Source organism: Chelonia mydas, chromosome 20 (assembly GCF_015237465.2).
Source record: "Chelonia mydas isolate rCheMyd1 chromosome 20, rCheMyd1.pri.v2, whole genome shotgun sequence".
In the NCBI taxonomy this organism is placed as follows: Eukaryota; Metazoa; Chordata; order Testudines; family Cheloniidae; genus Chelonia; species Chelonia mydas.
The window spans coordinates 14,296,251-14,320,042 of NC_051260.2; the positions used below are offsets into that span (position 1 = coordinate 14,296,251).

The 23,792-nt window shown below is 52.7% G+C and overlaps 1 protein-coding gene across 4 annotated transcripts in view; it reads right to left on the reverse strand.

Annotated features, from left to right (window-relative positions):
- Positions 1-22,889, reverse strand: part of VAV1 (vav guanine nucleotide exchange factor 1) — a 57,206-nt gene extending 34,317 nt beyond the window's left edge. The window contains exons 1-2 of one of the 4 annotated variants that reach the window (XM_037888026.2): positions 22,316-22,889; positions 5,976-6,092 (exon numbers count right to left, since the gene is read on the reverse strand). In XM_037888026.2, coding sequence (XP_037743954.1) covers positions 5,976-6,092; positions 22,316-22,519 — 321 coding nt within the window. In that variant the 5' untranslated portion in view covers positions 22,520-22,889. The remainder of the gene's footprint in view (positions 1-5,975; positions 6,093-22,315) is intronic. The other 3 variants (XM_037888027.2, XM_043532862.1, XM_037888028.2) reach the window with 3 other exon arrangements.
- Positions 22,890-23,792: the final 903 nt, after the last annotated feature.

Below are 23,792 nucleotides of genomic sequence, written 5' to 3' on the forward strand. Positions count from 1 at the left end.
GATCAGGAGGGCTAGCAAGTCAGCTTTCTTGGGGAAAGGTTGACACTCCCTAAAGCAGGGGTTCCCAAACTTGTTCGGCCACTTGTGCAGGGAAAGCCCCTGGCGGGCAGGGCCGGTTTGTTTACGTTTCTCAAATGCGGCCACCATGGCTGCATGCGGCCACCAGGGGCTTTGTGTGAGGCCACGAAGGCCTCCTGGGCGGTGATGGGGGGGCAAAGAATTGCAACCCCCTCCCCCACCTTTGCTGCTCCTGGATGCGCCGCCCCGCCCCGACTCTGGAGACAGGTGGGGAACAACGCTGCAGGAGCAAGGTGAGTTCTTAACCCACGTTGGAGGGAGGGGGTTTGGGCGACAGGCTCCAGTGGTGGGACTCCAGGAACCTGGCCATGCAGCCCCGGGCTCCGACCGCGGGGCAGCGGGTTCTGAGCCCCCCGGCTCTGGCCACGCGGCCCTGGCCTCCAGCTGCCGGGCTTCAGCCTCCAGCTCCTGGTTCCAGCTGGGTGGCAGCAGGCGCTGACCCCTGGCTCTAGTCCCAGACTCCAGCCGCACAGCAGCAAGCTCCGATCCCTGGCTCCGGCCACGCGGTTCCTGTCTCCAGCTCCAGGTTCTGGCTGCGGGCACTGGGCCCTGGCCCTAGCCACATGGCAGCAGACACTGGGTCCTGGCTCTGGCCACACGACAGTGGGGCTCATCACTCCCCCCCCCCCAGACCCTGCTACCTTCCTGGCCTCGCATCCATCCCCCGCATTGCCCTGGGCCCCCGCTGCCTCCCCTTTCAGCTCCCCCATCCCCCCAATCCAGGGCTTAATGGGTCCTGGGGCTTGGTGAGAAAAGTGATATTAACAAACATGCAAGTATCCCTTGTCACAGCAGACTTACTAGCTATCTGTGAAAAGTGATACTTGTATGTTTGTTAACATCACTTATCGCTTTTCATAGACTCCCAGGTAGCTACTAACCGTGCTGTGACATTAACTAATATACAAATAGAAAAGGAGGACTTGTGGCACCTTAGAGACGAACAAATTTATTAGAGCATAAGCTTTTGTGAGCTACAGCTCACTTCATCGGATGCATTCAGTGGAAAATACAGTGGGGAGATTTATATACACAGAGAACATGAAACAATGGGTGTTACCATACATACTGTAACGAGAGTGATCAGGTAAGGTGAGCTATTACCAGCAGGAGAGTGGTATAGGGTGGTGTTTATGTGACCATCGCTTATTAGCACCGAAGTGTCCAGGAAGTGGATCTCTTGTGTGGACTGGTCCAGGCTGAGGTTGATGGTGGGATGGAAATTGTTGAAATCATGGTGGAATTCCTCAAGGGCTTCTTTTCCATGGGTCCAGATGATGAAGATGTCATCAGTGTAGCACAAGTAGAGTAGGGGCATTAGGGGACGAGCGCTGAGGAAGCATTGTTCTAAGTCAGCCATACAAATGTTGGCATACTGTGGGGCCATGCGGGTACCCACAGCAGTGCCGCTGATTTGAAGGTATACATTGTCCCCAAATGTGAAATAGTTATGGGTGAGGACAAAGTCACAAAGTTCAGCCACCAGGTTTGCTGTGACTGGAAACCTACTGACCGCTATGACTACCTACATGCCTCCAGCTTTCATCCAGACCACACCACAAGATCCATTGTCTACAGCCAAGCTCTACGATACAACTGCATTTGCTCCAACCCCTCAAACACCTACAAGATCTCTATCAAGCGTTCTTACAACTACAATACCCACCTGCTGAAGTGAAGAAACAGACTGACAGAGCCAGAAGAGTACCCAGAAGTTACCTACTACAGAACAGGCCCAACAAAGAAAATAACAGAACGCCACTAGCTATCACATTCAGCCCCCAACTAAAACCTCTCCAACACATCATCAAGGATCTACAACCTATCCTGAAGGACGACCCATCACGCTCACAGATCTTGGGAGACAGCCCAGTTCTTGCTTACAGACAGCCCCCCAACCTGAAGCAAATACTCACCAGCAACCACACACCACACAACAAAAACACTAACCCAGGAACCTATCCTTGCAACAAAGCCCGTTGCCAGCTGTGTCCACATATCTATTCAAGGGACACCATGATAGGGCCTAATCACATCAGCCACACTATCAGAGGCTCATTCAGCTGCACATCTACCAATGTGATCTATGCCATCAAGTGCCAGCAATGCCCCTCTGCCATGTACATTGGCCAAACTGGACAGTCTCTACGTAAAAGAATAAATGGACACAAATCAGACGTCAAGAATTATAACATTCAAAAACCAGTCGGAGAACACTTCAGTCTCTTTGGTCACTTGATTACAGACCTAAAAGTGGCAATTCTTCAACAAAAAAATTTCCAGAACAGACTCCAGGGAGAGACTGCTGAATTGGAATTAATTTGCAAACTGGATACAATTAACTTAGGCTTGAATAAAGACTGGGAGTGGATGGGTCATTACACAAAGTAAAACTATTTCCCCATGTTTATTCCGCCCCCCTCCCCTGACCCTTCCTCAGACGTTCTTGTCAACTGCTGGAAATGGCCCACCTTGATTATCACTACAAAAGGTCCCCCCCCACCACCACCCCCTGCTCTCCTGCTGGAAATAGCTCACCTTTCCTGATCACTCTCATTACAGTGTGTATGCTAACACCCATTGTTTCATGTTCTCTGTGTATATAAATCTCCCCACTGTATTTTCCACTGAATGCATCCGATGAAGTGAGCTGTAGCTCACGAAAGCTTATGCTCAAATAAATAAAGCTTATGCTCAAATAAATTTGTTCGTCTCTAAGGTGCCACAAGTCCTCCTGTTCTTTTTGAGGATGCAGACTAACACGGCTGCTCCTCTGAAACCTGAACTATACAAATGCCACTTTTCACAGCAAGCCCCAGGACCCATTAAGCCTTGGATGAGGGGGCGGAAGGGGGAGGCATTATTTTTGTTATTGAGTCTGCCAAAAACCCCTAGAAATATAAATTACAGTGATCTGGGTGTGACTCTGTGCATAGTTAACTGTTTTTCCTACAGTTAATTAAGTATTTTAGGGGGAAAGTGTCAGGGCAGCCACCAATGAGAGTTGTTGTGAGACCCCCTGACCTAAAGGGAGAAGATTTATTGTCCAACAGATACATACTCAAAGCACTTTACAACAGTGAGCCATTAACCCCATTTTATAGTTGGGGAAACTGAGGCACAGAGCAATTGTCGCGTCTTCAAGGTCTCACAGAGTCAGGAATAGAACCCACATCTCGTGAGGGTTAGTCCACTGCTCTAGCCACTAGACCGTACTGCTTTAGGAGGCAAGTGGCTCTCCTTGAAGGCTCAGTCTGAAAGTCCCAGCCTTGCAATGGCCTTGGCTGCAACGATAAATTCATTATGGCCAGCCCCAAGCATTCAAAAATCGGGAGCCAGATTGGCTTACACATCACGAGATTTAAAAACAATAATAATGCTCCATTTGGGGTTCTTTTTCAGATCTTTTGTTTACCATTTTAATACGAAATTTTTCAGTAAAGGAAAAAAATGCAATAAAACGTTGGACAATTATTTTGAAAAAAAATGTTAATGACAATTTTGGTAAAAATGTCACTAAAATTTTCACCCCCAAATTCATCAATATTTTCACTTTCCCCCCTTTTCCCCCCCCAAATATTGTCCCCCTAACTCACTAGTATTTCTTGAAGATTTTCATTAATATTTTCCCCAAAATCTGTGTGCATTTTCCCCAAAACCACTAAAGTTTTCAAGAAAATTTTCACTAATATTTTCATGACAATTTTCACCATTATCGCACAATTGGTCGCTAACATTTCCACCAACATTTCACATTTTCACACACAAAAGTCACCCACAAAAATTCACAAATATTTTTGTGCAAATGGGTCTGTTTCGATCCATGTTGACATGTTGATATTTTTCACCAAATCGGTTCACAGCTTGTCAACCACTCGTTACAGCACTTGCTAAATGCTGGCAGTGACTCATTGAGGCTGGGGTTAGGGGGCAGGGGAGCTGGGTTTGGGAGGACTCTGACTCTTTCTGAAACTATTTGAGAAACCTCAGGTGTAAAAAGAAACTGAAAAAACCAAAAAGAGGTTCCACTTCTCTGGTGTGGGTGGAGGGGGGAGAGACAAGATTGGGGCAATGGGTCTCACTATGGCACGCTAAACACACAGATCTCTCACAGATCTTGGGAGACAGCCCAGTCCTTGCTTACAGACAGCCCCCCAACCTGAAGCAAATACTCACCAGCAACCACATACCACACAACAAAAACACTAACCCAGGAACCTATCCTTGCAACAAAGCCCGTTGCCAACTGTGTCCACAGATCTCTTCAGGGGACACCATCACAGGGCCTAATCACATCAGCCACCCTATCAGAGGCTCGTTCACCTGCACATCTACCAATGTGATATATGCCATCAAGTGCCAGCAATGCCCCCCTGCCACGTACATTGGCCAAACTGGACAGTCTCTACGTAAAAGAATAAATGGACACAAATCAGACGTCAAGAATTATAATGTTCAAAAACCAGTTGGAGAACACTTCAATCTCTTTGGTCACTCGCTTACAGACCTAAAAGTGGCAATTCTTCAACAAAAAAACTTCAAAAACAGACTCCAAGGAGAGACTGCAGAATTGGAATTAATTTGCAAACTGGATACAATTAACTTAGGCTTGAATAAAGACTGGGAGTGGATGGGTCATTACACAAAGTAAAACTATTTCCCCTTGTTTATTTCCCCTCCTACTGTTCTTGTCAACTGCTGGAAATGGCCCACCTTGATTATCACTGCAAAAGGTGCCCCCCCGCCACCCCCACCCTCACTCTCCTGCTGGAAATAGCTCTCCTTTCCTGATCACTCTGGTTACAGTGTGTATGGTGACACCCATTGTTTCATATTCTCCGTGTATATAAAATCTCCCCACTATATTTTCCACTGTATGCATCCGATGAAGTGACCTGTAGCTCACGAAAGCTTATGCTCAAATAAATTGGTTAGTCTCTAAGGTGCCACAAGTCCTCCTGTTCTTTTTGCGAATACAGACTAACACGGCTGCTACTCTGAAACCTAAACACACAACGTGGCCCTTTATTCTGATACGGGAAATGGTTATACTGTACACTGTCTAAACAGCAGTGGGGTGTACGTTAGAGCAAGGCACGGAGCGGATGGGAGTCAGGACTCCTGGGTTCTATCCACAGCTCTGGGAGGGGGGTGGGGGCTAGTGGTCAGAGCAGGGGGGCACCCAGGAGCCAGGGCTCTTGAGTTCTTTCTCCAGCTCTAGGAGAGGAGGAGGGGAAGGCAGTGAGGCCTAGTGGTTAGAGCAGGGAGGCTAGGAGTCAGGACACCTGGGTTCTATTGCCAGCCCTGGGAGGGTAGTGGTGTCTAGTGGTTATGGGGGGGGGGCGGCATTGGGTTGGGAGCCAGGTCTTGTGGATTCATTACCAGCTCTGAGAATAAGTGTGGTTTAGTGGTTAGAGAGGGACACTAGGCGCAAGGATTCTTGGCTCTACTGCTGATGCGCTGTGTGGCCCTTTGTCAAGACACTTCCCCTCTTTGAGCCTCAGTTTCCCCACTAGGGTGACCAGACAGCAAATGTGAAAAATCAGGACGGAGTGGGAGTAATAGGAACCTATATAAGAAAAAGACCGAAAAATCGGGACTGTCCCAATAGAATCGGGACATCCGATCACCCAATTCTCCACAGACCATCTCAGAGTCGAGAACAAGACTGGGGGATCCATTCCCTGCTCTGCCACCGACTCCCTGGGGAACCGTGGGCAAGTCATTTAGCCACCCTGTGCCTCAGTTTCCCCATCTTAACACAGGGATATTAGCATTTCCCTGCTATGCAATGGGGTTCCATGGAAAAATGCATTAAAGACCGTGAGTTGCCCAGATGCCACAATGACAGGCACCAAATAGATACCAATCAATAATCCAACCAATCAAAGGCTGACCTTCCCGAAATCCCGTACGTCGAAGAGATCGAAGACTTCAAAGAGCTCGTTCTTGCGCAGGCCGAATTTATCGCAGCAGGTGGAGAGGAAGGTGCGGATGTTCTTGAGACACAGGAACTGAAAAGGAAACAGGAGTTGATGCTTAATCTGCGAGCTCATTGGGGCAGGGACTTCCCTTTTATGGCCACGTGTCTGTGGCAGCCCCAGAGGTCCCTGATCCCTGACTGGGGGCCCAGGGGCTGCTGCGTTACAGGTACATGATAATAAATTGGGGACGGCAGGCCTTTTCCTCACCAGTGCCTTCTCTGTGCTGGGACTGGTGGCCACCAGTAAAGCAGCATCGTGTCCCACTGCTCAATCCCCAGGACATGAGCCTGCTACGGGCCGGCTCATCCGCTTGAGCCCTCAGCTCAGTCCCTGTCTTGGAAGCCTCTGTGCGGGGTTCGTCAGGGGGAGAGCAGATCTCGAGAGAGGGGGATCTGGGAATGGTGACAGGGCAGTCCCAGGGGACAGGGAGTTGGAGGGTCAGACAGAAGGTGTGCTCCGGGGGGGGTGGGGGGAGATTCCTCAGAGAAGGTGCGGGACACCGCAAGCCGTTCCAGCCACCCAAACAGCAAAGGCTGGTGCTGGGAGGTGACATCAGGCACAGCCAGGTCATGGCACAAAATTTGCAAATGAAGAAGCTTAAGACAGAGTGACACAGATAGGATGAGATGAGCAGTTTCTGTGCATAAACCTGTTTCTTTAATACATCCAGCTCCGTGTTGTATTAGATTTGCTCTTAGTGTAATAAATATGACACTTTGTTTTCACTAACTCCAAGCCTATGGCCTGGTCTACACTAAACACTTCAGTCGACCCAGATACGTAGCTCAGGGGTGTGAAAAATCTACCCCCCTTGAATGGTGAAGTTAACCGACCTAACCCCTAATGTAGACAACACTAGGTTGATGGAAGAATTCATCTGATCTCCTGTATAAAACAGGCCATAAAACTTCCCCAGGGTAATTACTAGAACAGAGAAACACGCTCATTCCCAGAGACTTGGGCCCAGACCATCAGAGGTATTTGAGCTCCTAACTTCCACTGAACTCAATAGGAGTTAGGTGCCTAAATACCTCCCAGAAGCTGTGCCTCTGGGATTGCCTGGGGGCAGCGAAAAGGCTAGGGGGGCTATCAACCCCTTCCCAGTGCTGCATTCTGAGGCCCTGCCTGGCCACTGGGGTCATTTAGAGCAGCCTCAAGGCTGTTCTAATTCTTCCTCTGCTTCACTAGGAAGCTGAAAATAGCTGTCGTGCAGTGTATTCTGGCTGTGAGGCTGGGAACACAGTAGCTGTAGGGCTCTTACAAGTTCCACACTGGTCCCCTCTGTGGGGAGATTCTCAGGGAGGCTGTTTCCACCCGCTTTAAGGCCCCTCTATGCTGCACCAGCGTAGCTACACCGGTGGCTTAAAATCCCACCATAGATAAGGCCCAAGTCTGAGTCCTGTTTTAGTCACCATCACTGAAATAGACTGAGATGTGTCTCCAAAGCATTGTGAGGTCTCAGTGGTTAGGTGCAATCCGTGAGACATTCAAAACTGGCCTGAGATTTGCGTCTGCCAGTTGCTCCCAGAAGAGATGGCTTAGGCTCCTGGCCTGCACATGCTCTGAATGCAAAACCCACTTGGAGCTGCTGAAACAGCTAAGCTTCGGACCTTCACTGTAGCCGGTCAAAGCTACCAACTCTCCCAGGGGATCTGCTCTTGGAAGGCCTGAAGGCTGCAGAATGGGGCACCATCACTTGCAGAATGGACAGTGGCAAAGGGACATATCCTCTTCCATTTGCTGACCTCAAATCCCTCAGGAGACCCTCTTCCTTGACCTCAGCCTTGGGCACTGCAACCTCCTTGGTCGTCTGCCCCACTATCCTGGTGTCCCCAACCCCTAAACAACATGTGTTGCACCAGTCCCACCCCTGGGCATCTTGTCTCGTCTCCCTCTCCAGGCCACGCCCTCTCCCATAGTGGTTAGGCCGTTTCACACTTTAACCACAATTGTCCCCTTCCTGCCAACTTTCTCTCTCACGCCGGCCCCATCAGCAAGCTGGCTCCGTCTTACCTCGAGTGGCAGTCTGGACTAGTGGATAGGGCACCAAGCTAGGACTTAGTAAACATGCGTTCCATTCCCAGCTCTTCCACTAGCTTACTAAGTGATGCTGGGCAAATCTCTTCTCCTTGCTGTGCCTCAGTTTCCCCTCCCACCTTTAGACTATAAACCCTTTGGGGCAGGTGCTGCCTCATGTGTGTACTACACCCCCACAATGAAGCCCTGATCTTGGTCAGCATCTCTAGATGTTACTGTAATACCCATAATAGCTTCATGAACCTGCTTTCCCATCTTATAATCTTGGGAGTCATCCTTAACCTTCCGGGTCTCCTGGCATTCCTGCCCCCGTCAAAAGTTTGCCAGAAGATGCCCATTTCCTGTGGTGTACAGGAATAGGGTGGTATCCCTTTAAATACCGAGGGAGCCCTCCGATGGTGCACACTATGTTCCGTGTTTTAGAAGCCACCAGAAACCAACCAGAGCAAGCGGTGTGGCCGGAGCTGGGCCTTGTGTGTTTGTATATATGCAGTGAACACAATAGGTTATTTGGTTATGCCCACACGGCTGTTTTGCGTAAAGAGCAGAAGGCAGAACACATGGCCTGGGAGCTCATCCTCTGAGATTCAGCGGAGATCTGAGCTGAGCTCTGCTGAAAACCTGGTCACCTCTTCCGGTGCCTAAGTTGGAGCCCAGATCTTTAGAGATCTGGCTCCAGTTTGACTAGGAGCTCAACACAGGTCACGAGCGGATGGCCGGGTGTTATGCAGGAGAGCAGACTAGATGATCGAATGGTCCCTCCCCATCTGAAAATCTCTGGGGATGAATTTCATTCCCTAGCCCTCTGCCAGTAAATTGGAGACCTAGATATAAAGATTCCAGATCACCACAGCCAACCATTCCTCCAAACACCTGCTTCTGCGGAGGGTCACACGTTGGCTGCTGCTGAATGGGACCTAAGACACATACTTGGACAGATCTTACATTTCAGCCATGATGCTACAGGCTTTTTAAGGCCTCAACATGGCTGGCATGAGAGCAGGCTGGGAATTTTGATAGGGTCTCCATCCCTCCTCCCCAGGCAGGAAGCTGTCAGGAGAGAAGATCTACTGGTGGACTGTCTTTGCAGCTATCCAGCTGCAGTGGTTCATCACATCAGCCCCGCTACTATGGCTGCTCCTTGAATGGCCTTTATCCCAAAGACGCAAAAGCCTCCAGAAATTATCTTGGCAGTACAGATTCATAAAATAGCCTTTCTGCCATTCTAAGCAAATGGTCCAGGATTAAGGTTTGCGTAACAAATCGTGTGTATGTGTATGGCATTGTTAAAGGGGAAAAAACAAGCATTATGTTTCAAAGCACACAAGGAAAGCTGGACAGCCCAGGGGCATCAAGGTTTGGAACCCTGTGTGCCGAGGTAGAGCTATTTCTCCTGATTCACCCTGGCAGCCAGGACAGGTGGGTACTTTTATTGCAGCTCAGGAGTATCGAAGGGTTTGAATGTCCTGCTGTCAAGTACCAAGACCCTTCACAGAGATGCAAGGCAACTTCTCCTGACACACCCCGATGCCAGGACCATGCTGAGCAATATCTCTGCCAATTCACCCCAATGCCAAGAACTTCATGTGGAGATGTAGAGCTACTTTTGCTGACTCACCCCGATGCCACGTCCCTGCACAGAGAGGTGGAGCCTTTGCACCACTCTCACAGCTCCGAAACGCAGCACTATTTCTGTCGACTCACGCTTGCTTCCAGAGCAGAGGGGTCCTACTAATTCCAGCCTGAGAGTATGAAAAGGCATGTGCATCCCAGAGAAAATTAAGGTTAGGAACTGAGGAGGTTTTATAAAAAGCAACAGTCAAGCTCGAGAGGAAGCGTCGGTTGAAGTCTGTGTTTTGGTGTTGTTCAGATGAGGAAAGGGACAAGCACCGAGAAGCCCTGGTTGCGGGTTGGTGCTGAAGAGGCAACAGGGAGGAAACACTTTAACGCACCCCCACTCATCTCTCATCCCAAGGACCAACCGGCTCTGGTCATGCTTAGTCTCCAAAATCGTAGCCTAATCCCCCCGTGTCAGCGTGTAACTACAGATCCCAGTCGGTCCCTGATCCACAGAGGATATGTGTCGATTACAGCGTGAGCTAGGGCAAGCCACAGCATCAGTTTACGCTCTGGAGGTTCCCAGGTCTATCCCCAGTGTGGCAGTCAAAATGGTGGCCATCACATTAACATCACTTGAGACTAGAGCCAGACAGGAACTTTTCAGGAGAAGGTTTTTTTTCACTGACAAAATACATCTTACGAAACGTTTCAGGGGAAAGGGTTGGTTCTGACAATGATCTCTGCTAAGAAAAACAGGTGAAACAGGTTTCGACTTAAAAAAAAACAAAAAAACCCGTTGAAAAAAGTTCTGAAGTTGTCAAAAGATTCTGCATCGACGGGAAAAATTTCTCAAGGAAAATTCTGGTTCCCTCTTTGAAAATGTAAGCAAATTAGAGTTGAAAAAAATTGCTTTTCAATCAAATAAGGGATGAAATCAAAATGAAACATTTCAAAATTCTTGAAACCGAAATATTTCTATTGACCTGAACTGGGGTGGGGGTGGGGGAGAACCTGGATTATCGGTCCATGAAGTTTTACAAGATTTCAACCTTGTTTGGGGGAGGAAACTTTTGCAGGAAACTATGGCCTAGCCCTCTGGGGCCTGACCGAGGCTGACGGCCTGAGCAAGGGACAGACCCGTGATATTTTTGGGGAGGGTGCGCCACCCGCTCTGGATCGTAGAAGTGGCGTGTGTTTGGCCTGGCCTATTGGGGAATTTTGATTTTAAACACCCCAGAAGTTTGCGGGCGCTCACATTTGGGAGGGGGGTCTCCAGTTTGATGGGATGGGGACACTCGGGCCAAGAAGCAAGGCCTAGCTCCACCCCGTCTCTCACAGGAACACCCGGCTGCAGCCCCCCCACCCCAGCGACGGCGGGACGGGGGGTCCACAGGAGCTGAGCCACTTCTGCTCTTTAAAATCACTTGTTTTCTCTCCTCCACCTCTGGATTCCCTCCCCCACGCCTTCCTCTTCCTCTCTCCTGCACCTCCCCCAGTATGCCCTCCCCTCCCCCTACTTCCTTTTCCTCACCCCTTCTCCTCCCCCTCCCCCTTCCCCTGCCTGCCTCCTCTCCTCTAAACTTCCTCCTTCCCCCCTTTTTCTCCCCCCATTTACAGTAACTGGAAGCTTCACACCCCCCGTCATCTAGCTCGTTCACAGCCCGGAGGCCCTGGGCCAGCTAAGCCCACAGAGCCCACCGCAAGCTGAGCTCATCAGCCGCAAATATGCCCCCGACTCCCTGGTTTCACTTTCCTCTCCTTGCTAAATTTCAAGAACCCCGAGTTCGAAAGAGAAAGAGAGACTGGGGAAGGGGGCGCGTCAGACCCAGAACCCCGGAACAGAATGCGCCCAGCTCTGGGGGAGCACCTGGGGCCCTGGTGCTAGAACAGGCCAAAGAATCCAGACCTGAACTCAGTGTAACCAGGCCCAACTCAGCAGAGCAACGAGATGCCACTGCCAACCCTGGGGCGATGGAAACCAGCTCTGCTGCTTGGGGAATGCCCAAGGTAGGGGTGGTTAAGTGGCTTTATGCACCCTCTTACATTCCCTGGATGCTGGGGCTGTGCAGAGCCCTGCCTGGCTCTTGGCATCAGTGAGAGCAACCTCTGGGCTGCTCTAACTCATGCTCTTCGCCCTATGAACCCAAGGGGAACAGGAATAGTCACAGAGCAGTGCACACCAGCCATACCCCTCGTCCACCCCCTATGGGCTCAGGGCCGGGAGGGAGGGGTGGAAAATACACACAGTTCAGTGTACTCCAGCCATGCTCTCAATCCGACCCCTTCGGGCCCTGGAGAGTAGGAATAGCCACAGTGAAGCTGGAGGCTCCCTGCACTGGAAGGGTTCTCAGGGGCCAGAGCAATCGGAAGGATCTTAGCATAAGCAAGAATCCAGCCCAATGGGTCAAAACTCATCTCTGGTTTGACTCCACCAAACTCAACAGAGCACTAATGGACAGAGAAGCCAAGAGAGAGTGTAGCCTGGGAAAGTTCACGGCCGTGGGATAGTTCAAGGGGAGAAGGAGCAAACCTGAATTCGGTAAACACCAGATTACCTGTATCCCAGACAGGAAGGATCATCCAGGGGTAAAGGCATTAACGTACAATTTGGGAGACCCAGAGTCAATTCTTAGCTTCGCTCCAGATTCCCTGGGTGACCATGGGCAGGTCACTCCATCTCTCTGCGCCTCAGTTTCCCCATCTGTATCATATGGATAATAGCAATGCCCTGTCTCATGGGATGTTGGGATGACTACATTGAAGACTGGGAGGTGCTCAGATCCGACAGTGATGGGGGCCAGCTAGGTAACTTACGTAGCTATCACCCAGGACTCCATTGTGCTGGGTGCTGTACGTACACAGTCCCTTCCCCCAAAGACCTCACAATCTGAAGCTTGAAACTCTGAAACCTAAAGGGCACAACCACTAAAAGTCACATAAAGAGAACCCCCACTTTTGTTGTTATTTAAAAATCTCATGATTTTAAAGCCAATCTCACAATTTTTTTATTTTTTTTTGGATGGGGCTGCACTGTATTTTTTTGGCAGACGTGAGGCTGGCAACGTTGCGTGGGACATGGCAACGTCACAGCCAGGCTGGCAATGCGGCAAGGGGACTGGCAATGCCATGCTGGGGCTGGGGCTGCCGCCTGGGGGCTGACAAAGCGAGGCCGCATGGGGGTCTGGTGAGGCTGCACCGGGACTGGCGATGCCCGGTTGGGTGGTGCAAGATCCACTGAGAAGTCATGCTCCCTTCCACCAGCCACATCTCTTTACGACTAGGGAGGGCTGGGCCGGAAACAGGAAGCTCTGCAGAGCCATCAGAACGGCTTCCTCCTCCCCCGACCCCCCACGGGGGAAATTGGCTACCGCAGAGAGCAACCAATGAGCGCAATAGGGCTGGCGTTTTCCTCTGGCTGTGTCTGCACAGCCTGGGCTGGGGATGTCCCATATCAGACCTACCCACTGGATGTTGTGCTGCCTGGAGCACACGCTTAGCAGCAAGTGAATCCAGACCGAGTCTGAGCGGGCGGCTCATCGGTGTCCATTACATCATTGGTGTCAGTTACACCGGCTTAGACCCCACCCCTCGCGCTTGATTCTCAGTTACCCCATTCCCCTGCTTTGGGCAGAAATGGTGCGGGGGGGGCCTTTAAACCACCCTTTGTGCTCCTCGTATTCTGGGCCCTGCCCGGCTTCTGGTCCAAGTTAGAGCAGCCTCAGGGCTGCTCTAACTCAGTGGCCCCTGGGAAGCAAAGAACAGCTGCAGCGCGGTGCACTCTAGCCGTGCCACTGCTCCACCCTCTGTGGGAGCAGAGCCTGCCCCTTCCACCAGATCCATCAGGTGGGGAGGCCCCCACGTGGGTGGAGGGGATGCTCAGGGCGGGTGTACGCTCCTGGAGCAGCCTAAAGGGCCCTTAGCATCACCAAGAATCAAGCCCCCGGGGCCCCCAGCTGCCCCACTGGGACGGCCAGTGGGCTATGAGCAGCCCTGATGCAGGATGCTAACGGAGTTGCCGCAGGGCCAACTCCCACCAGCGCCACGATGCTGCCTCCCTCGCTATTAGTGATTCAGGGGCTCAGTGCAGAGCCCCGCTCTACTCGCGAGGTCTGACCTTAGCCAGGCTGAGTCTGGGCTGCAGAGACCCATCTCCTCTCTCTGCGGCTGCTCTGGAGACAAGCTCCTCTGTGGCTTGGGGGCCTTGTGCTAGCTGGAAACCACCGGCTCTGTCTGTAGCTGCCCTTTCAGAAACCCCAGAGCTCTGAGGTCTCCACGCCCCCGCAGGGCTCTGAGCATGCTCCCCAAAGGGAATCAAAGCGCAAGGCGAGTTCCCAGGTGAAGAGCAGGTCTTCACTGCAGAGTTAGCCTTTGCAGCATGGCCCCGCAATTCCCCTTCTGGTTCCATCCACACACAAACCCCGCCCAGCTGGCCCAGCGGGTTAGAGCCGGGTGCCACTTGCACTTTGCAGTGTGGATGCAGGTTAAAACCACTCTAGTTCTCCAACGCCTTCCCACCCTTCCCACAAGGGCAGAGAAGTTCTCCCACAAGGATCAGAGCTTAATGCTGCACTGAGATGCCCGGGCATGTGCCTGCAGCCGTTCGAGCAGCGGCAGCTAGTGGACCAGTAACTGGGGTCGGGCTGGGCTGCTCCTGCCCGGGCTAAGCCGAGCCAGGCGCCAATCAGCCGGGCTATCTCTGCAGTGAAGCACTATCTGGGGTCTGTTGTATTTGCCTGCACCGCACTGGGTTTGTACTGGAGAAGGCTGATCGGAGAAGTGTGTCTGGTGCTTGGAAGAGGAGGAGGGGAGGTTTGGAATGGTCCCTAGTTCTTGTGGCAGGTAGTTCCACCGGCTGGGACAAGGAGGCTCTGTCTGGGGCCTGAGCAGCAGGAATGTTGACCACAGGCCGCATCCCGGAGCTTTAGGCTGGGACCAGGCCAGCAAGAAACTTGACGAGAAAGACTGAGCCCTTGAACTTGACTCTCTATCCAACGGGAGCTGGTGCTGAGAGCAACAGGCAGGGTGATGGGTTTGCGGGAGGCGTGCTGCAGAGTACTGTATGAGCTGGAGTTTCCCACGCACTGAAGGCTTCAGCCAGGTCTATCACATGGCTGTAGTTCAGTGACGAAGGCCTGAGTCACTGAGGCCAGGTCTTTGTCCAGCAGGATGGGATGGAGTCCCCTAGCCAGCCGGTTGCACAGTCCTCAGCGGGCTTCCCTCTGTCCTCCAGCATCTCCTCTGTCTTGCTCAGGTTCAGCGTCTCTTCAGCCACGCGCTGACCTCGTCCCGTCCCTGGGCCACATGGGGGTGGGCGGTGCATGGTGATGGATAGGCAACATCTGCTTATTGCTGGTACTTAAGTCAATGTTGTCTGACCGGGTTCACCTCGTGCCCGCATGGCTATGTTGACTGGGACCAGCAGAAGAATGGATTTCTGTGGGACTCCACCAGGGAGGGGTCCAGTGGCCGAGGGGCGGTTCCCCATCACTGCTCATCGGGCGCATCCCTCCAGGAAGGACTTAAACTATTTCGGTGCATTCCCTGGACCCCATGTCATGGCGCAATGATCCCTGCGCTGTGACCCACCGCACCACGAGACGGGATGCTGGAGTAGATGGGCCATTGGCCAGATCTGGTTGGGGCAGGGACCGTCTTTTTGTTCTGTGTTCATGGGCAGCGCCTAGCACCATGGGGTCTTGATCCATGAGTGGGGCTCCTAGGCAATACCATAATGCACCTAATACATAATAATAATATGGCAGTGGGTCGCACACCAGGCTAGCTAGACCGTTGCTCTGATTCAGTGCGGCAGGGGACGAGAACCAGATTAGATTACTAGGAACACAGGGATTGCTGGACAGGATCGGACCCGAGGTCCTTGCAGCCCAGGATCTTTTCTCTGACAGTGGTCAGTGCCAGATGGTTCAGAGGAAGAGGGGGAGGTTTGGGAATGGTCCCTAGTTCTTGTGTCAGGTAGTTCCACCAGCTGGGACAAGGAGGTTCTGTCTCCTGCACAGACCAGGTTTACCCTGCAGTAGCAAATGGGGAATAATCTGCCCCTCACGTTAGGTCTCCTGGTCTCAGAGATCATCTCAAACCCTGAAGTTTAATCTCCTTTCACAATGTGACCACCAATAATTATTACAATTCTGGATATTATGTGTATTAGGGTAGCAGCCGGAGGCCCCAACCTAGATTGGGGTCCCCCATTGTGCTGGATGCTGCACAGACCCTGATTGAAATCAAGGCCCCCATTATGCCGGGCGCTGCACAGACCCCGACCAAGATCAGGGCCCCGTTGTGCCGGGCGCTGCACAGACCCCGACCGAGATCAGGGCCCCGTTGTGCCGGGCGCTGCACAGACCCTGACCGAGATCAGGGCCCTGTTGTGCCGGGAGCTGCACAGACCCCGACCGAGACCAGAGCCCCGTTGTGCCGGGCGCTGCACAGACCCTGACCAAGATCAGGGCCCCGTTGTGCCGGGCGCTGCACAGACCCTGACTGAGATCAGGGCCCCATTGTGCCGGGCGCTGCACAGACCCCGACCAAGATCAGGGCCCCGTTGTGCCAGGTGCTGCACAGACCCTGACTGAGATCAGGGCCCCGATGTGCCGGTTGCTGCAAAGGCCCCAGCTCTATTTAGGTGCCAAAATCCCATTGACTTTCAATGATACTTAGGCTCCTGGGACCCCAATTTACTTCTGAAAATGGGACTTTAGGCACCTAAGTCATGTAGGCGCTTTTGAAAATCGCACCACAGCAAGTTGGGAGCAGCGTGGAAAGCAGCTCTGGGGAGAAGCAGCGAGAGCGAGCAGCTCCCGCAAGCGGAACTGAGGAAGGAACTTGAGTGCAAGCCCAGCAGAATGAAGAGTTTCAGCGAAACAAACAGCTTTGCTCTCTCAGCATCTGCCCGAGTCACACACACGTGCAGGGAGGCTGGTACGTTTCATGTCTCCTGGGAAAGCTCTGATTGGCCGCCCCCTCACCCATCTTCCCCTGCAACCAAGGGGCTAGAGACTCTCAACCAAGCCTGTGTTCACTCACCAATGGAGCAGCTAGCACGCCTAGGGTTGGATCCAAACGCCCTCTGAATATCGGTTCATGGACTGCACTGAAGTTCAAGTCCACCTCTAATTTACACAGCGCATCATCCATCCCATGAGACCTCAGAGCACTTTACAAACTAGACAAGGATCACTTTGCCACCACTAAAATGCAGCCACCTCTGAGGTAGGACATGGCAGCTGATCAACGGCATATGGTGATGCTGAGCAGGCATTGCTCACCCTGCACTGAAATGCAGCCACCTCTGGTGTGGGACACAGCAACTGTCCAACGGGACACAGCAACACTGTGCAAGGGATCACTCAGCCAGTGTTGAAATGCAGCCACTTCTGGGGTGGGATGCAGCAGCTGCTTAATAGCTGAATTGCAATGGTACACATTGATTGCTCACCCAGCACTGAAATGCAGCTGCCTCTGAGGTGGGATGTGGCAGCTGATCAATGGTACGTGGCAACACTGCGCAAGGGATCGCTCACCCAATACTGAAATGCAGCTATCTCTGGGGTGGGATGCAACAGCTGCTTAACAGCTGCACAGCCGAAACGCGCAATACTGCCTGGGACAGAAAGTGAAGGAGAATTAAAACAGCAAGGGGGATAATTTAGAGAGGCAGAATGGAACGACTGAGATTAGAAATCGGGTAGAGCACCAGGGTTCACACTCTTGAGCAAATTGCCCTGGGCTCTTTAGTGACCTAAATCCCCCAGTGACAGGCACCTCCGAAATATAGAAGTGGTGAGAGCCTCAGAACAGGTGAGAGCTAGCCAGCAGGGCGTTCCATGGCGGTGACACCAGGACTAAGTGACACCAGGGGCCAAGAGAGAACCATAGGGTTGGTGTGTGTCCAGCAGCCTCCGTAGAGAATCCTATTTACAGTCATCACAGCTGAGTCCTAGGTTGTTCCGACCACCAGGGATGCTCTGGATGGTCTCCCAAAGTGCAGCACCCCGGTGACGGTGCATTGGGGTCCGTCCTGGAGTCAGGTAGCAACCCGCCCGCAACAGCACTCTGGGTTTCCCATCCAAGGACCAACAAGACCTGGCTAAATCACAGTATAACCCAGCACCGAGTGCACATTACGGATCTCCCTGAAGCCCCTATCCACAGAGAACACGAGCTTGTTACAGCCCCAGAGCACAGGGCTCACCCACCCACCACTGAAATGCAACCACCTCTGGAGTGGGATGCAGCAGCTGCTTAACAGTGGCAGAGCCACAGCACACAACAGTCCAGGACGGGAAGTGAGGGAGCGTTAAAACCGCTGGGGGAGGGGGATTTTGAGAGGCAGCTAGGGAAGCCTGGCTCTTCAGTTCAAGCCGCTGTCGCTTTGAGCTCTGGGGCATTCAGTTCAATGACCGTGACAGGTGTGTCAACCAAGATAATTCGCTTGGCAGCTTCCTTAAAGCTCCTCTTCTTGGGAAAGCCTGCCTGGGGCATTCTGGCTCCATTGTTCAGTCAGTGGTCACCCTAGGAACAGTCCCGTAACAGGCAACCTCACCGGGGATTTGACTATCTAAACACCACAGGAGCTGTTTACAGCATTTTCCCCAATCAATGGGGATGTTGTTTTTAAACACCAGGCCAAGTTTACATCTTGTTGGGGCCAGTTCCTAGAGGCAGTAGAGCCTAATGGGCAGAGCACTAGACTGGGACTCAACAGACTTGCATTCTAGTCTCAGATCTGCAGCTGGGTGACCTCGGGCAGCTCTGTGCCTCAGTTTCTCCACCTGTAAAATAGGGATGTTGTTGCTTAACCTCCATTGAGATCTACCAATGAAAAGGGAGAGCTAGGGATGATTATTATTCAGGACCCAAGTCCTATTGGGTGATAGGCAGGGAATATACGGTCTGCCAAACTCTTATCGACCAGCACTCCCTTGAGCCCAGTGCCAGCTAGTTCCACAGTCTCATAGAGTTTAAGGTTAGACGGGACCATTAGATCACCTAGTCTGCTCTCCTGTGGAGTACAGGCCACTATATCCCACCCAGACACCCCTATACTGAGCCCAGTGACTACTTAGACCAAAGCACTTCAGCCCTCAAGAGACTAAACTGCTTTGTACCACACACAGAGACCTGGAGAAACTGAGGCCCCTGTGATGGCAGAGCAGGTGAGACACGCCCAGGTGATCCGCCAGGAAGGCATAAAACCACCAACATCCCTGCCAGTTTGACCCAGGGGAAAATTCTTGTTCCGATAAGTTGCTTCAGAAGCAAGGGAAGCCCATATGTTGCATCTAATGATGTGACCGCAAAGCACTCCCTATCCGCAAATCTCAAAGAGTTTTATTCTTGTCCCCAGAGGGAGGAAACTGAGGCACAGAGAGAGACCGGTCACCCAGGCGTGTTGGTGGAACCCAGGCGTCCTGACTCCCAATCTGGTATCCTGTTCACTAGAGCCAGGGAGCGGGTAGTTCTTGCTGACCCTGGTCAGCGGTCAGCCCTGAAACCTGAGATGGCACTGCCGCATAACGCCTTTCCAAAGAAGTTCCGCGTCGTCATCTGCCATTTGTGCAAATAGGGAAACGGAGGGCCAGGAGGGGAAGCAGCTTCACAGACAGAAGCAGTGGCAGGCTCCGAAATGGAACATAAAAGTCCCAGCCGCCCCACCCCTTGCGCCACTCACCCGTACTTCCCTCCCTGTGCTGGGAATAGAGAGAACTCAGGAGAGCTCCCAGCCAGCCTGCTCCGACCCTGCTTCCCTCCCAGAACCCAGGAGTCCTGATACCCAGTCCTGCTTCCTCCCAGAGCTGGGACTAGAACCCAGGAGTCCTGAGTCCCAACACCACATAGAACCCAGTTAGTAAACACTGCAATTGGGACTCAGCAACACACAATCATGCCAGGGTTGGCCACACACACGCTCCTGCTCTGACTGGTTTCTGGCAGCTTCTCAAACACAGAACACAGTGAGCGTCACTCGAGGACTCACAGATCATTTAAAGGGAGACTCCCCTATTCCCACGCACGCACGACACAAGGCCTTTCTTGCCAAGCAGGATTCCAGGATGATTGTCACTCTAGATATGGTACCCAGAGGAAGACCTCAGTTAACAAAGACAAGGGCTCACCTAACACAACCCCCCACATTTCCTTTTGATCTGGTGTGAATCTGGAGTAAGTGCCTTGACATGCTGGATTTACACCAGGGTAAATCAGAGCCTGCCCTAGCCTCCCTTTTTCCTCTAGTCTCTGAGGAGTAAGAGACTGGGAGCGATTTGCTTCTTTTGTCTCTCCGCGCAATCACATGGGAATGATTGAGACACCCGAGGACTCATTTCCAGACAGTCACTGTCTTACCACTGAGAGAAACGCTGGCCCATTCTGCCCTGCTATCCTGAACGCAGACCACCGCCAGCACCGATCAGTGCCCCCTCACCCCAGAGCATGTGTCAGGCGTGGAAACCAAGCCCAACTTTTGCCTTATCTCAATACACCCAATTCCGGATTTTCCATCCCTTCTGACCCTCCTTTGAGCCTAGATCAGATTTCATGGAGGCTTAATTCACCTCCTGGCCACGATTTCCAGATCTCACACGCTTGGGCCTGGTTACTTAAAAGTAACGCCAGCCTAGCTGCATCAGTTAGGGATGTGGGTTTTTACCGCCCTAGCTAAGCTCTAGTTTGTAGGGATGCGGCTATACCAGGAGAAGAGGGCCGGAGAACCAAAATCAGCAATTCCAGCGAAAGCCCTCTGAGGACAGGTCTACATTAAAAACGTTGCCAGTGTAATAATGTTGCTTAAGGACGTGACATCCCCTTACCAGCAAAAACTCTGCTAGAACTGCAGTTACCGTGGCCTAGACGTGTATGTGCCGGTATCATTTATTTTGTTGTACGATGGAAGCACTCATTTGCCACAAGCTGCATCTCTAATAACTATCCGTTAGTCTTTAAGGTGCCACCGGGCTCCTCGTTGTCTTTATACTAGGAGGGTTTGCCGGTGCAGCTATTCCAATATAAACCAGGCCTTAGTGTCCACACTAGGAGGGCATGGCTGGTATAGCTATGCTGGGAAAACTTAAGTGTAGACGTAACTTGAGGGTCCATTTCATAGAATATCAGGGTTGGAATGGACCTCAGGAGGTCATCTAGTCCAACCCCCTGCTCAAAGCAGAACCAATACCCAATTTTTGCCCCAGATCCCTGATTGGCCCCCTCAAGGATTGAACTCACAACCCTGGATTTAGCAGGCCAAAGCTCAAACGACTGAGCTCTCCCTCCCCCCATTTGTACTGGCATCTTTCGTAGCAGGACAATTGTTGTTGTAAACGTTGGTCCAATATTCCCTCACCCACCTTGTTTCTCTAATAGCAGGACCATGACAGAGCTGGGAAAGGAACCCAGGAACCTTGACTTCCAGCCTTCCCTGATCTAACTACTAGACCCCACTCCCTTCCCAGAGCCATGGATGGAACCCAGGAGTCCTGACTCTCATTCGTCCCTGCTCTCACCCACTTGACCCCACACCCCTCCCAGAGCTGGGAATAGGATCCAGGAGTCAGGGCTCCCCAGTCCTGTCGTAAATTCCCCTCACACCAAGCCCCAAAACTGAGGGCCTACCCGCTGCCCCAGCTCAGGGCCCACTGAGCCTGGCACTCTCCAATTCCAGGCACAGCTCCACAGCTGGGTATCCGCTCCCCAGTCCCCTCCTGTGACTGTCGGTCCTCTACAGAGCCAGGGCCTGCTCGCGTCTCCCGCCAAGGCTTTGCAGCTAGGACTCCAACCCCACTCAACAGGGCTTGCCAGCCCCCACCCCACCATCATTCACCCTCCTGCCTGTGCCCTGACCCAGGGGAGCTGCCCCAGTGCCCTGGCCCTGCTCCAGGGGGCTGCATTCCCATGTGCCAGGGCATCAGGGCCTGGTTCACCCCAGGGCCCATCTCAGCCCCCACCCGCACCCAGCCATCCCTGCTGTTAACCCCTTAGCTGCTGAAGGGTTCGTTGCTGGTGTCTGCTTCCCCCCACTGGATCCCATTTCCTCCCCATCCCCAAAGACAGCAATGCCTGTAAGCACCCTCCTCCCACACCACCCACCTTCCTGTTAACCCCTTAGCTGCCAGGTGAGGAAGCATGTAAGACTCCCCAGTTCCGTGTTAACCTCTTAGCTGTCAACTGGGGCCCATAACCACCCACCACCCTGCTGTTAACCATTTAGCTGCCAGCTGTCCCAGCAACTCCCCACCCCCAGACACACACACTACTGTTAACCCCTTGCTTGACAAACGGGTCTCATAACCCCGCTCCATCTCTCTCTCAAACACACACACAGTGCTAACCCCTTAGCTATCAGCTGGACTCCATGAACTCCCCCTCCTCTTGGATGTTAACCCTTTAACTGTCAACTGGGTCTCAATCCCTCCTCCCCTTTAGCTGCCAGTGAGCCCCCATAAGCCTTGCCTCCCCCTTTGACGTTTACCCCTTAGTTACCAGCTTGATGCCATTAACCCCCCCACCCCATGGACATTAACCGCTTCACGGCCAGCTGGATCCCATAAGCCTCCGGCTCAGCTCCCAGATTAACACCTTAGCTGCCGGGAGGCTGGAGGCTGCCCGGCCCCATTCCTCCCCCGGTTCTCCCGCTCACCCACCTGGGACATCTGGGGCCGCAGGTTGATCTCCCGCAGGTTGACGGCGTGGGGCATTAGGTTGTTGAGAAGCTGGCAGAGTAGGACGCCGTCGCGCAGGGCCTGAGCCAGTTCGCACACCTGGGAGCTGGGCCAGGTCACCCGGTGGTTGGGGGGCAGCACCCGGCACTGGATCAGCCAGTTGGCACACTGCTTCCACAGCTCCATCTCCCCGACGGAGAGTCCTTGCTGGCCGGCTGCTGACGGCTTCGGCTGCCTCCGCCTCCTCCTCGTGTCTGGGAAACCGATGCCTGAGAGCGACAGCTTCCTCTTTTGCAACTGACAACACCAAACCACAGAGCAAGGGAGCCCATGTGGGGGCTGGGGTGGAGCAGGCCTGGGAGCTTCCCCCTCCCGCACCCCAGGGAGAAGCTACAAGGGAAGGGTGCCCCTCTCCTCCAGGGGCATCAGAGAGAGCTTCTCTCGTGAGCAGGATAAGTGCTGGCAGAGGAGACAGGCCCCTTTTAAAAGCACCTACTGGGAAAAAAAAGTCACAGTTCGTTCCTGTGTGCACACAGCTTGGGGAGCCGGGGCTAGTTGCTCTGCTCTGCTCCCAAAGACTTTGGTCCCCTGAGCTAAAGGAAAAGCTCCTCTGCTTGCAGCAGTAGTAGACACCTTATCTTCTCCGTAGAACCGGGCTGTATGCTCTTGCTGTCTCTTTCACACACATGCACCATGTGGCAGGCAGGTCAGTATGATCCCTGTTTCACAGGTGGGGAAACCGAGGCACAGAGCAAGGGAGCGATTTCCCAAAGATCAGCTAGGAAGTCACCGGCAGACTTAATAGAAGCGACTCCCTGTTTCTGTCATAAGAAGGGTGGGTGGCCGTTCTTTGTGGCGTGTTTGCCCCTCGTAAGGCAAATCAGTTCCCATCAAGCACAGCCGGAGGGGGTGACAAGAACCAGAGACGCAGCCAGCGATCTGAGCAGTAGAAGCAACAGGTGGGTTTGCTGTCACGGGGAGATCGCGGGAGGGGGCAGGCCGGGGAGCTGGTATCTACAGTGAGATGCCCTGGGTGGGTCAGCTTCTGCACTGAGCCCAGAGCAGTCTCCATCCACTAACCTCCCTGTCCCCACTGCAAATTCATAGCAGTGCTTCCAACCCTATCTCCTCCCACCTTCTCCATTGAAATCCCTGCGGGGCAGCCACCTGTTTGCCCGAAGTGACCACTAGGGGTCACTCTTCACCATGTTTTGCAGGGGAGGGGGCAGGGCTTGCAGACAGATTTGTGAGTGGATGGTAGGGGGTGGTTGGGCTCAGACCTGAGTCTGAGCTCTGGATTTACAACGCAGTGTAGACAGAACATTGGGGTGCCTGGCCCTTCACACCCACACAGCTGGGATCTAACCCTTTACCTGGGCTAAAGGGCTGTATCCAGATTGTATCCTCAGGGTGGGGAGTGGAGTATGGAGAGAGAGAGACAATATCTATTTATCCCCAC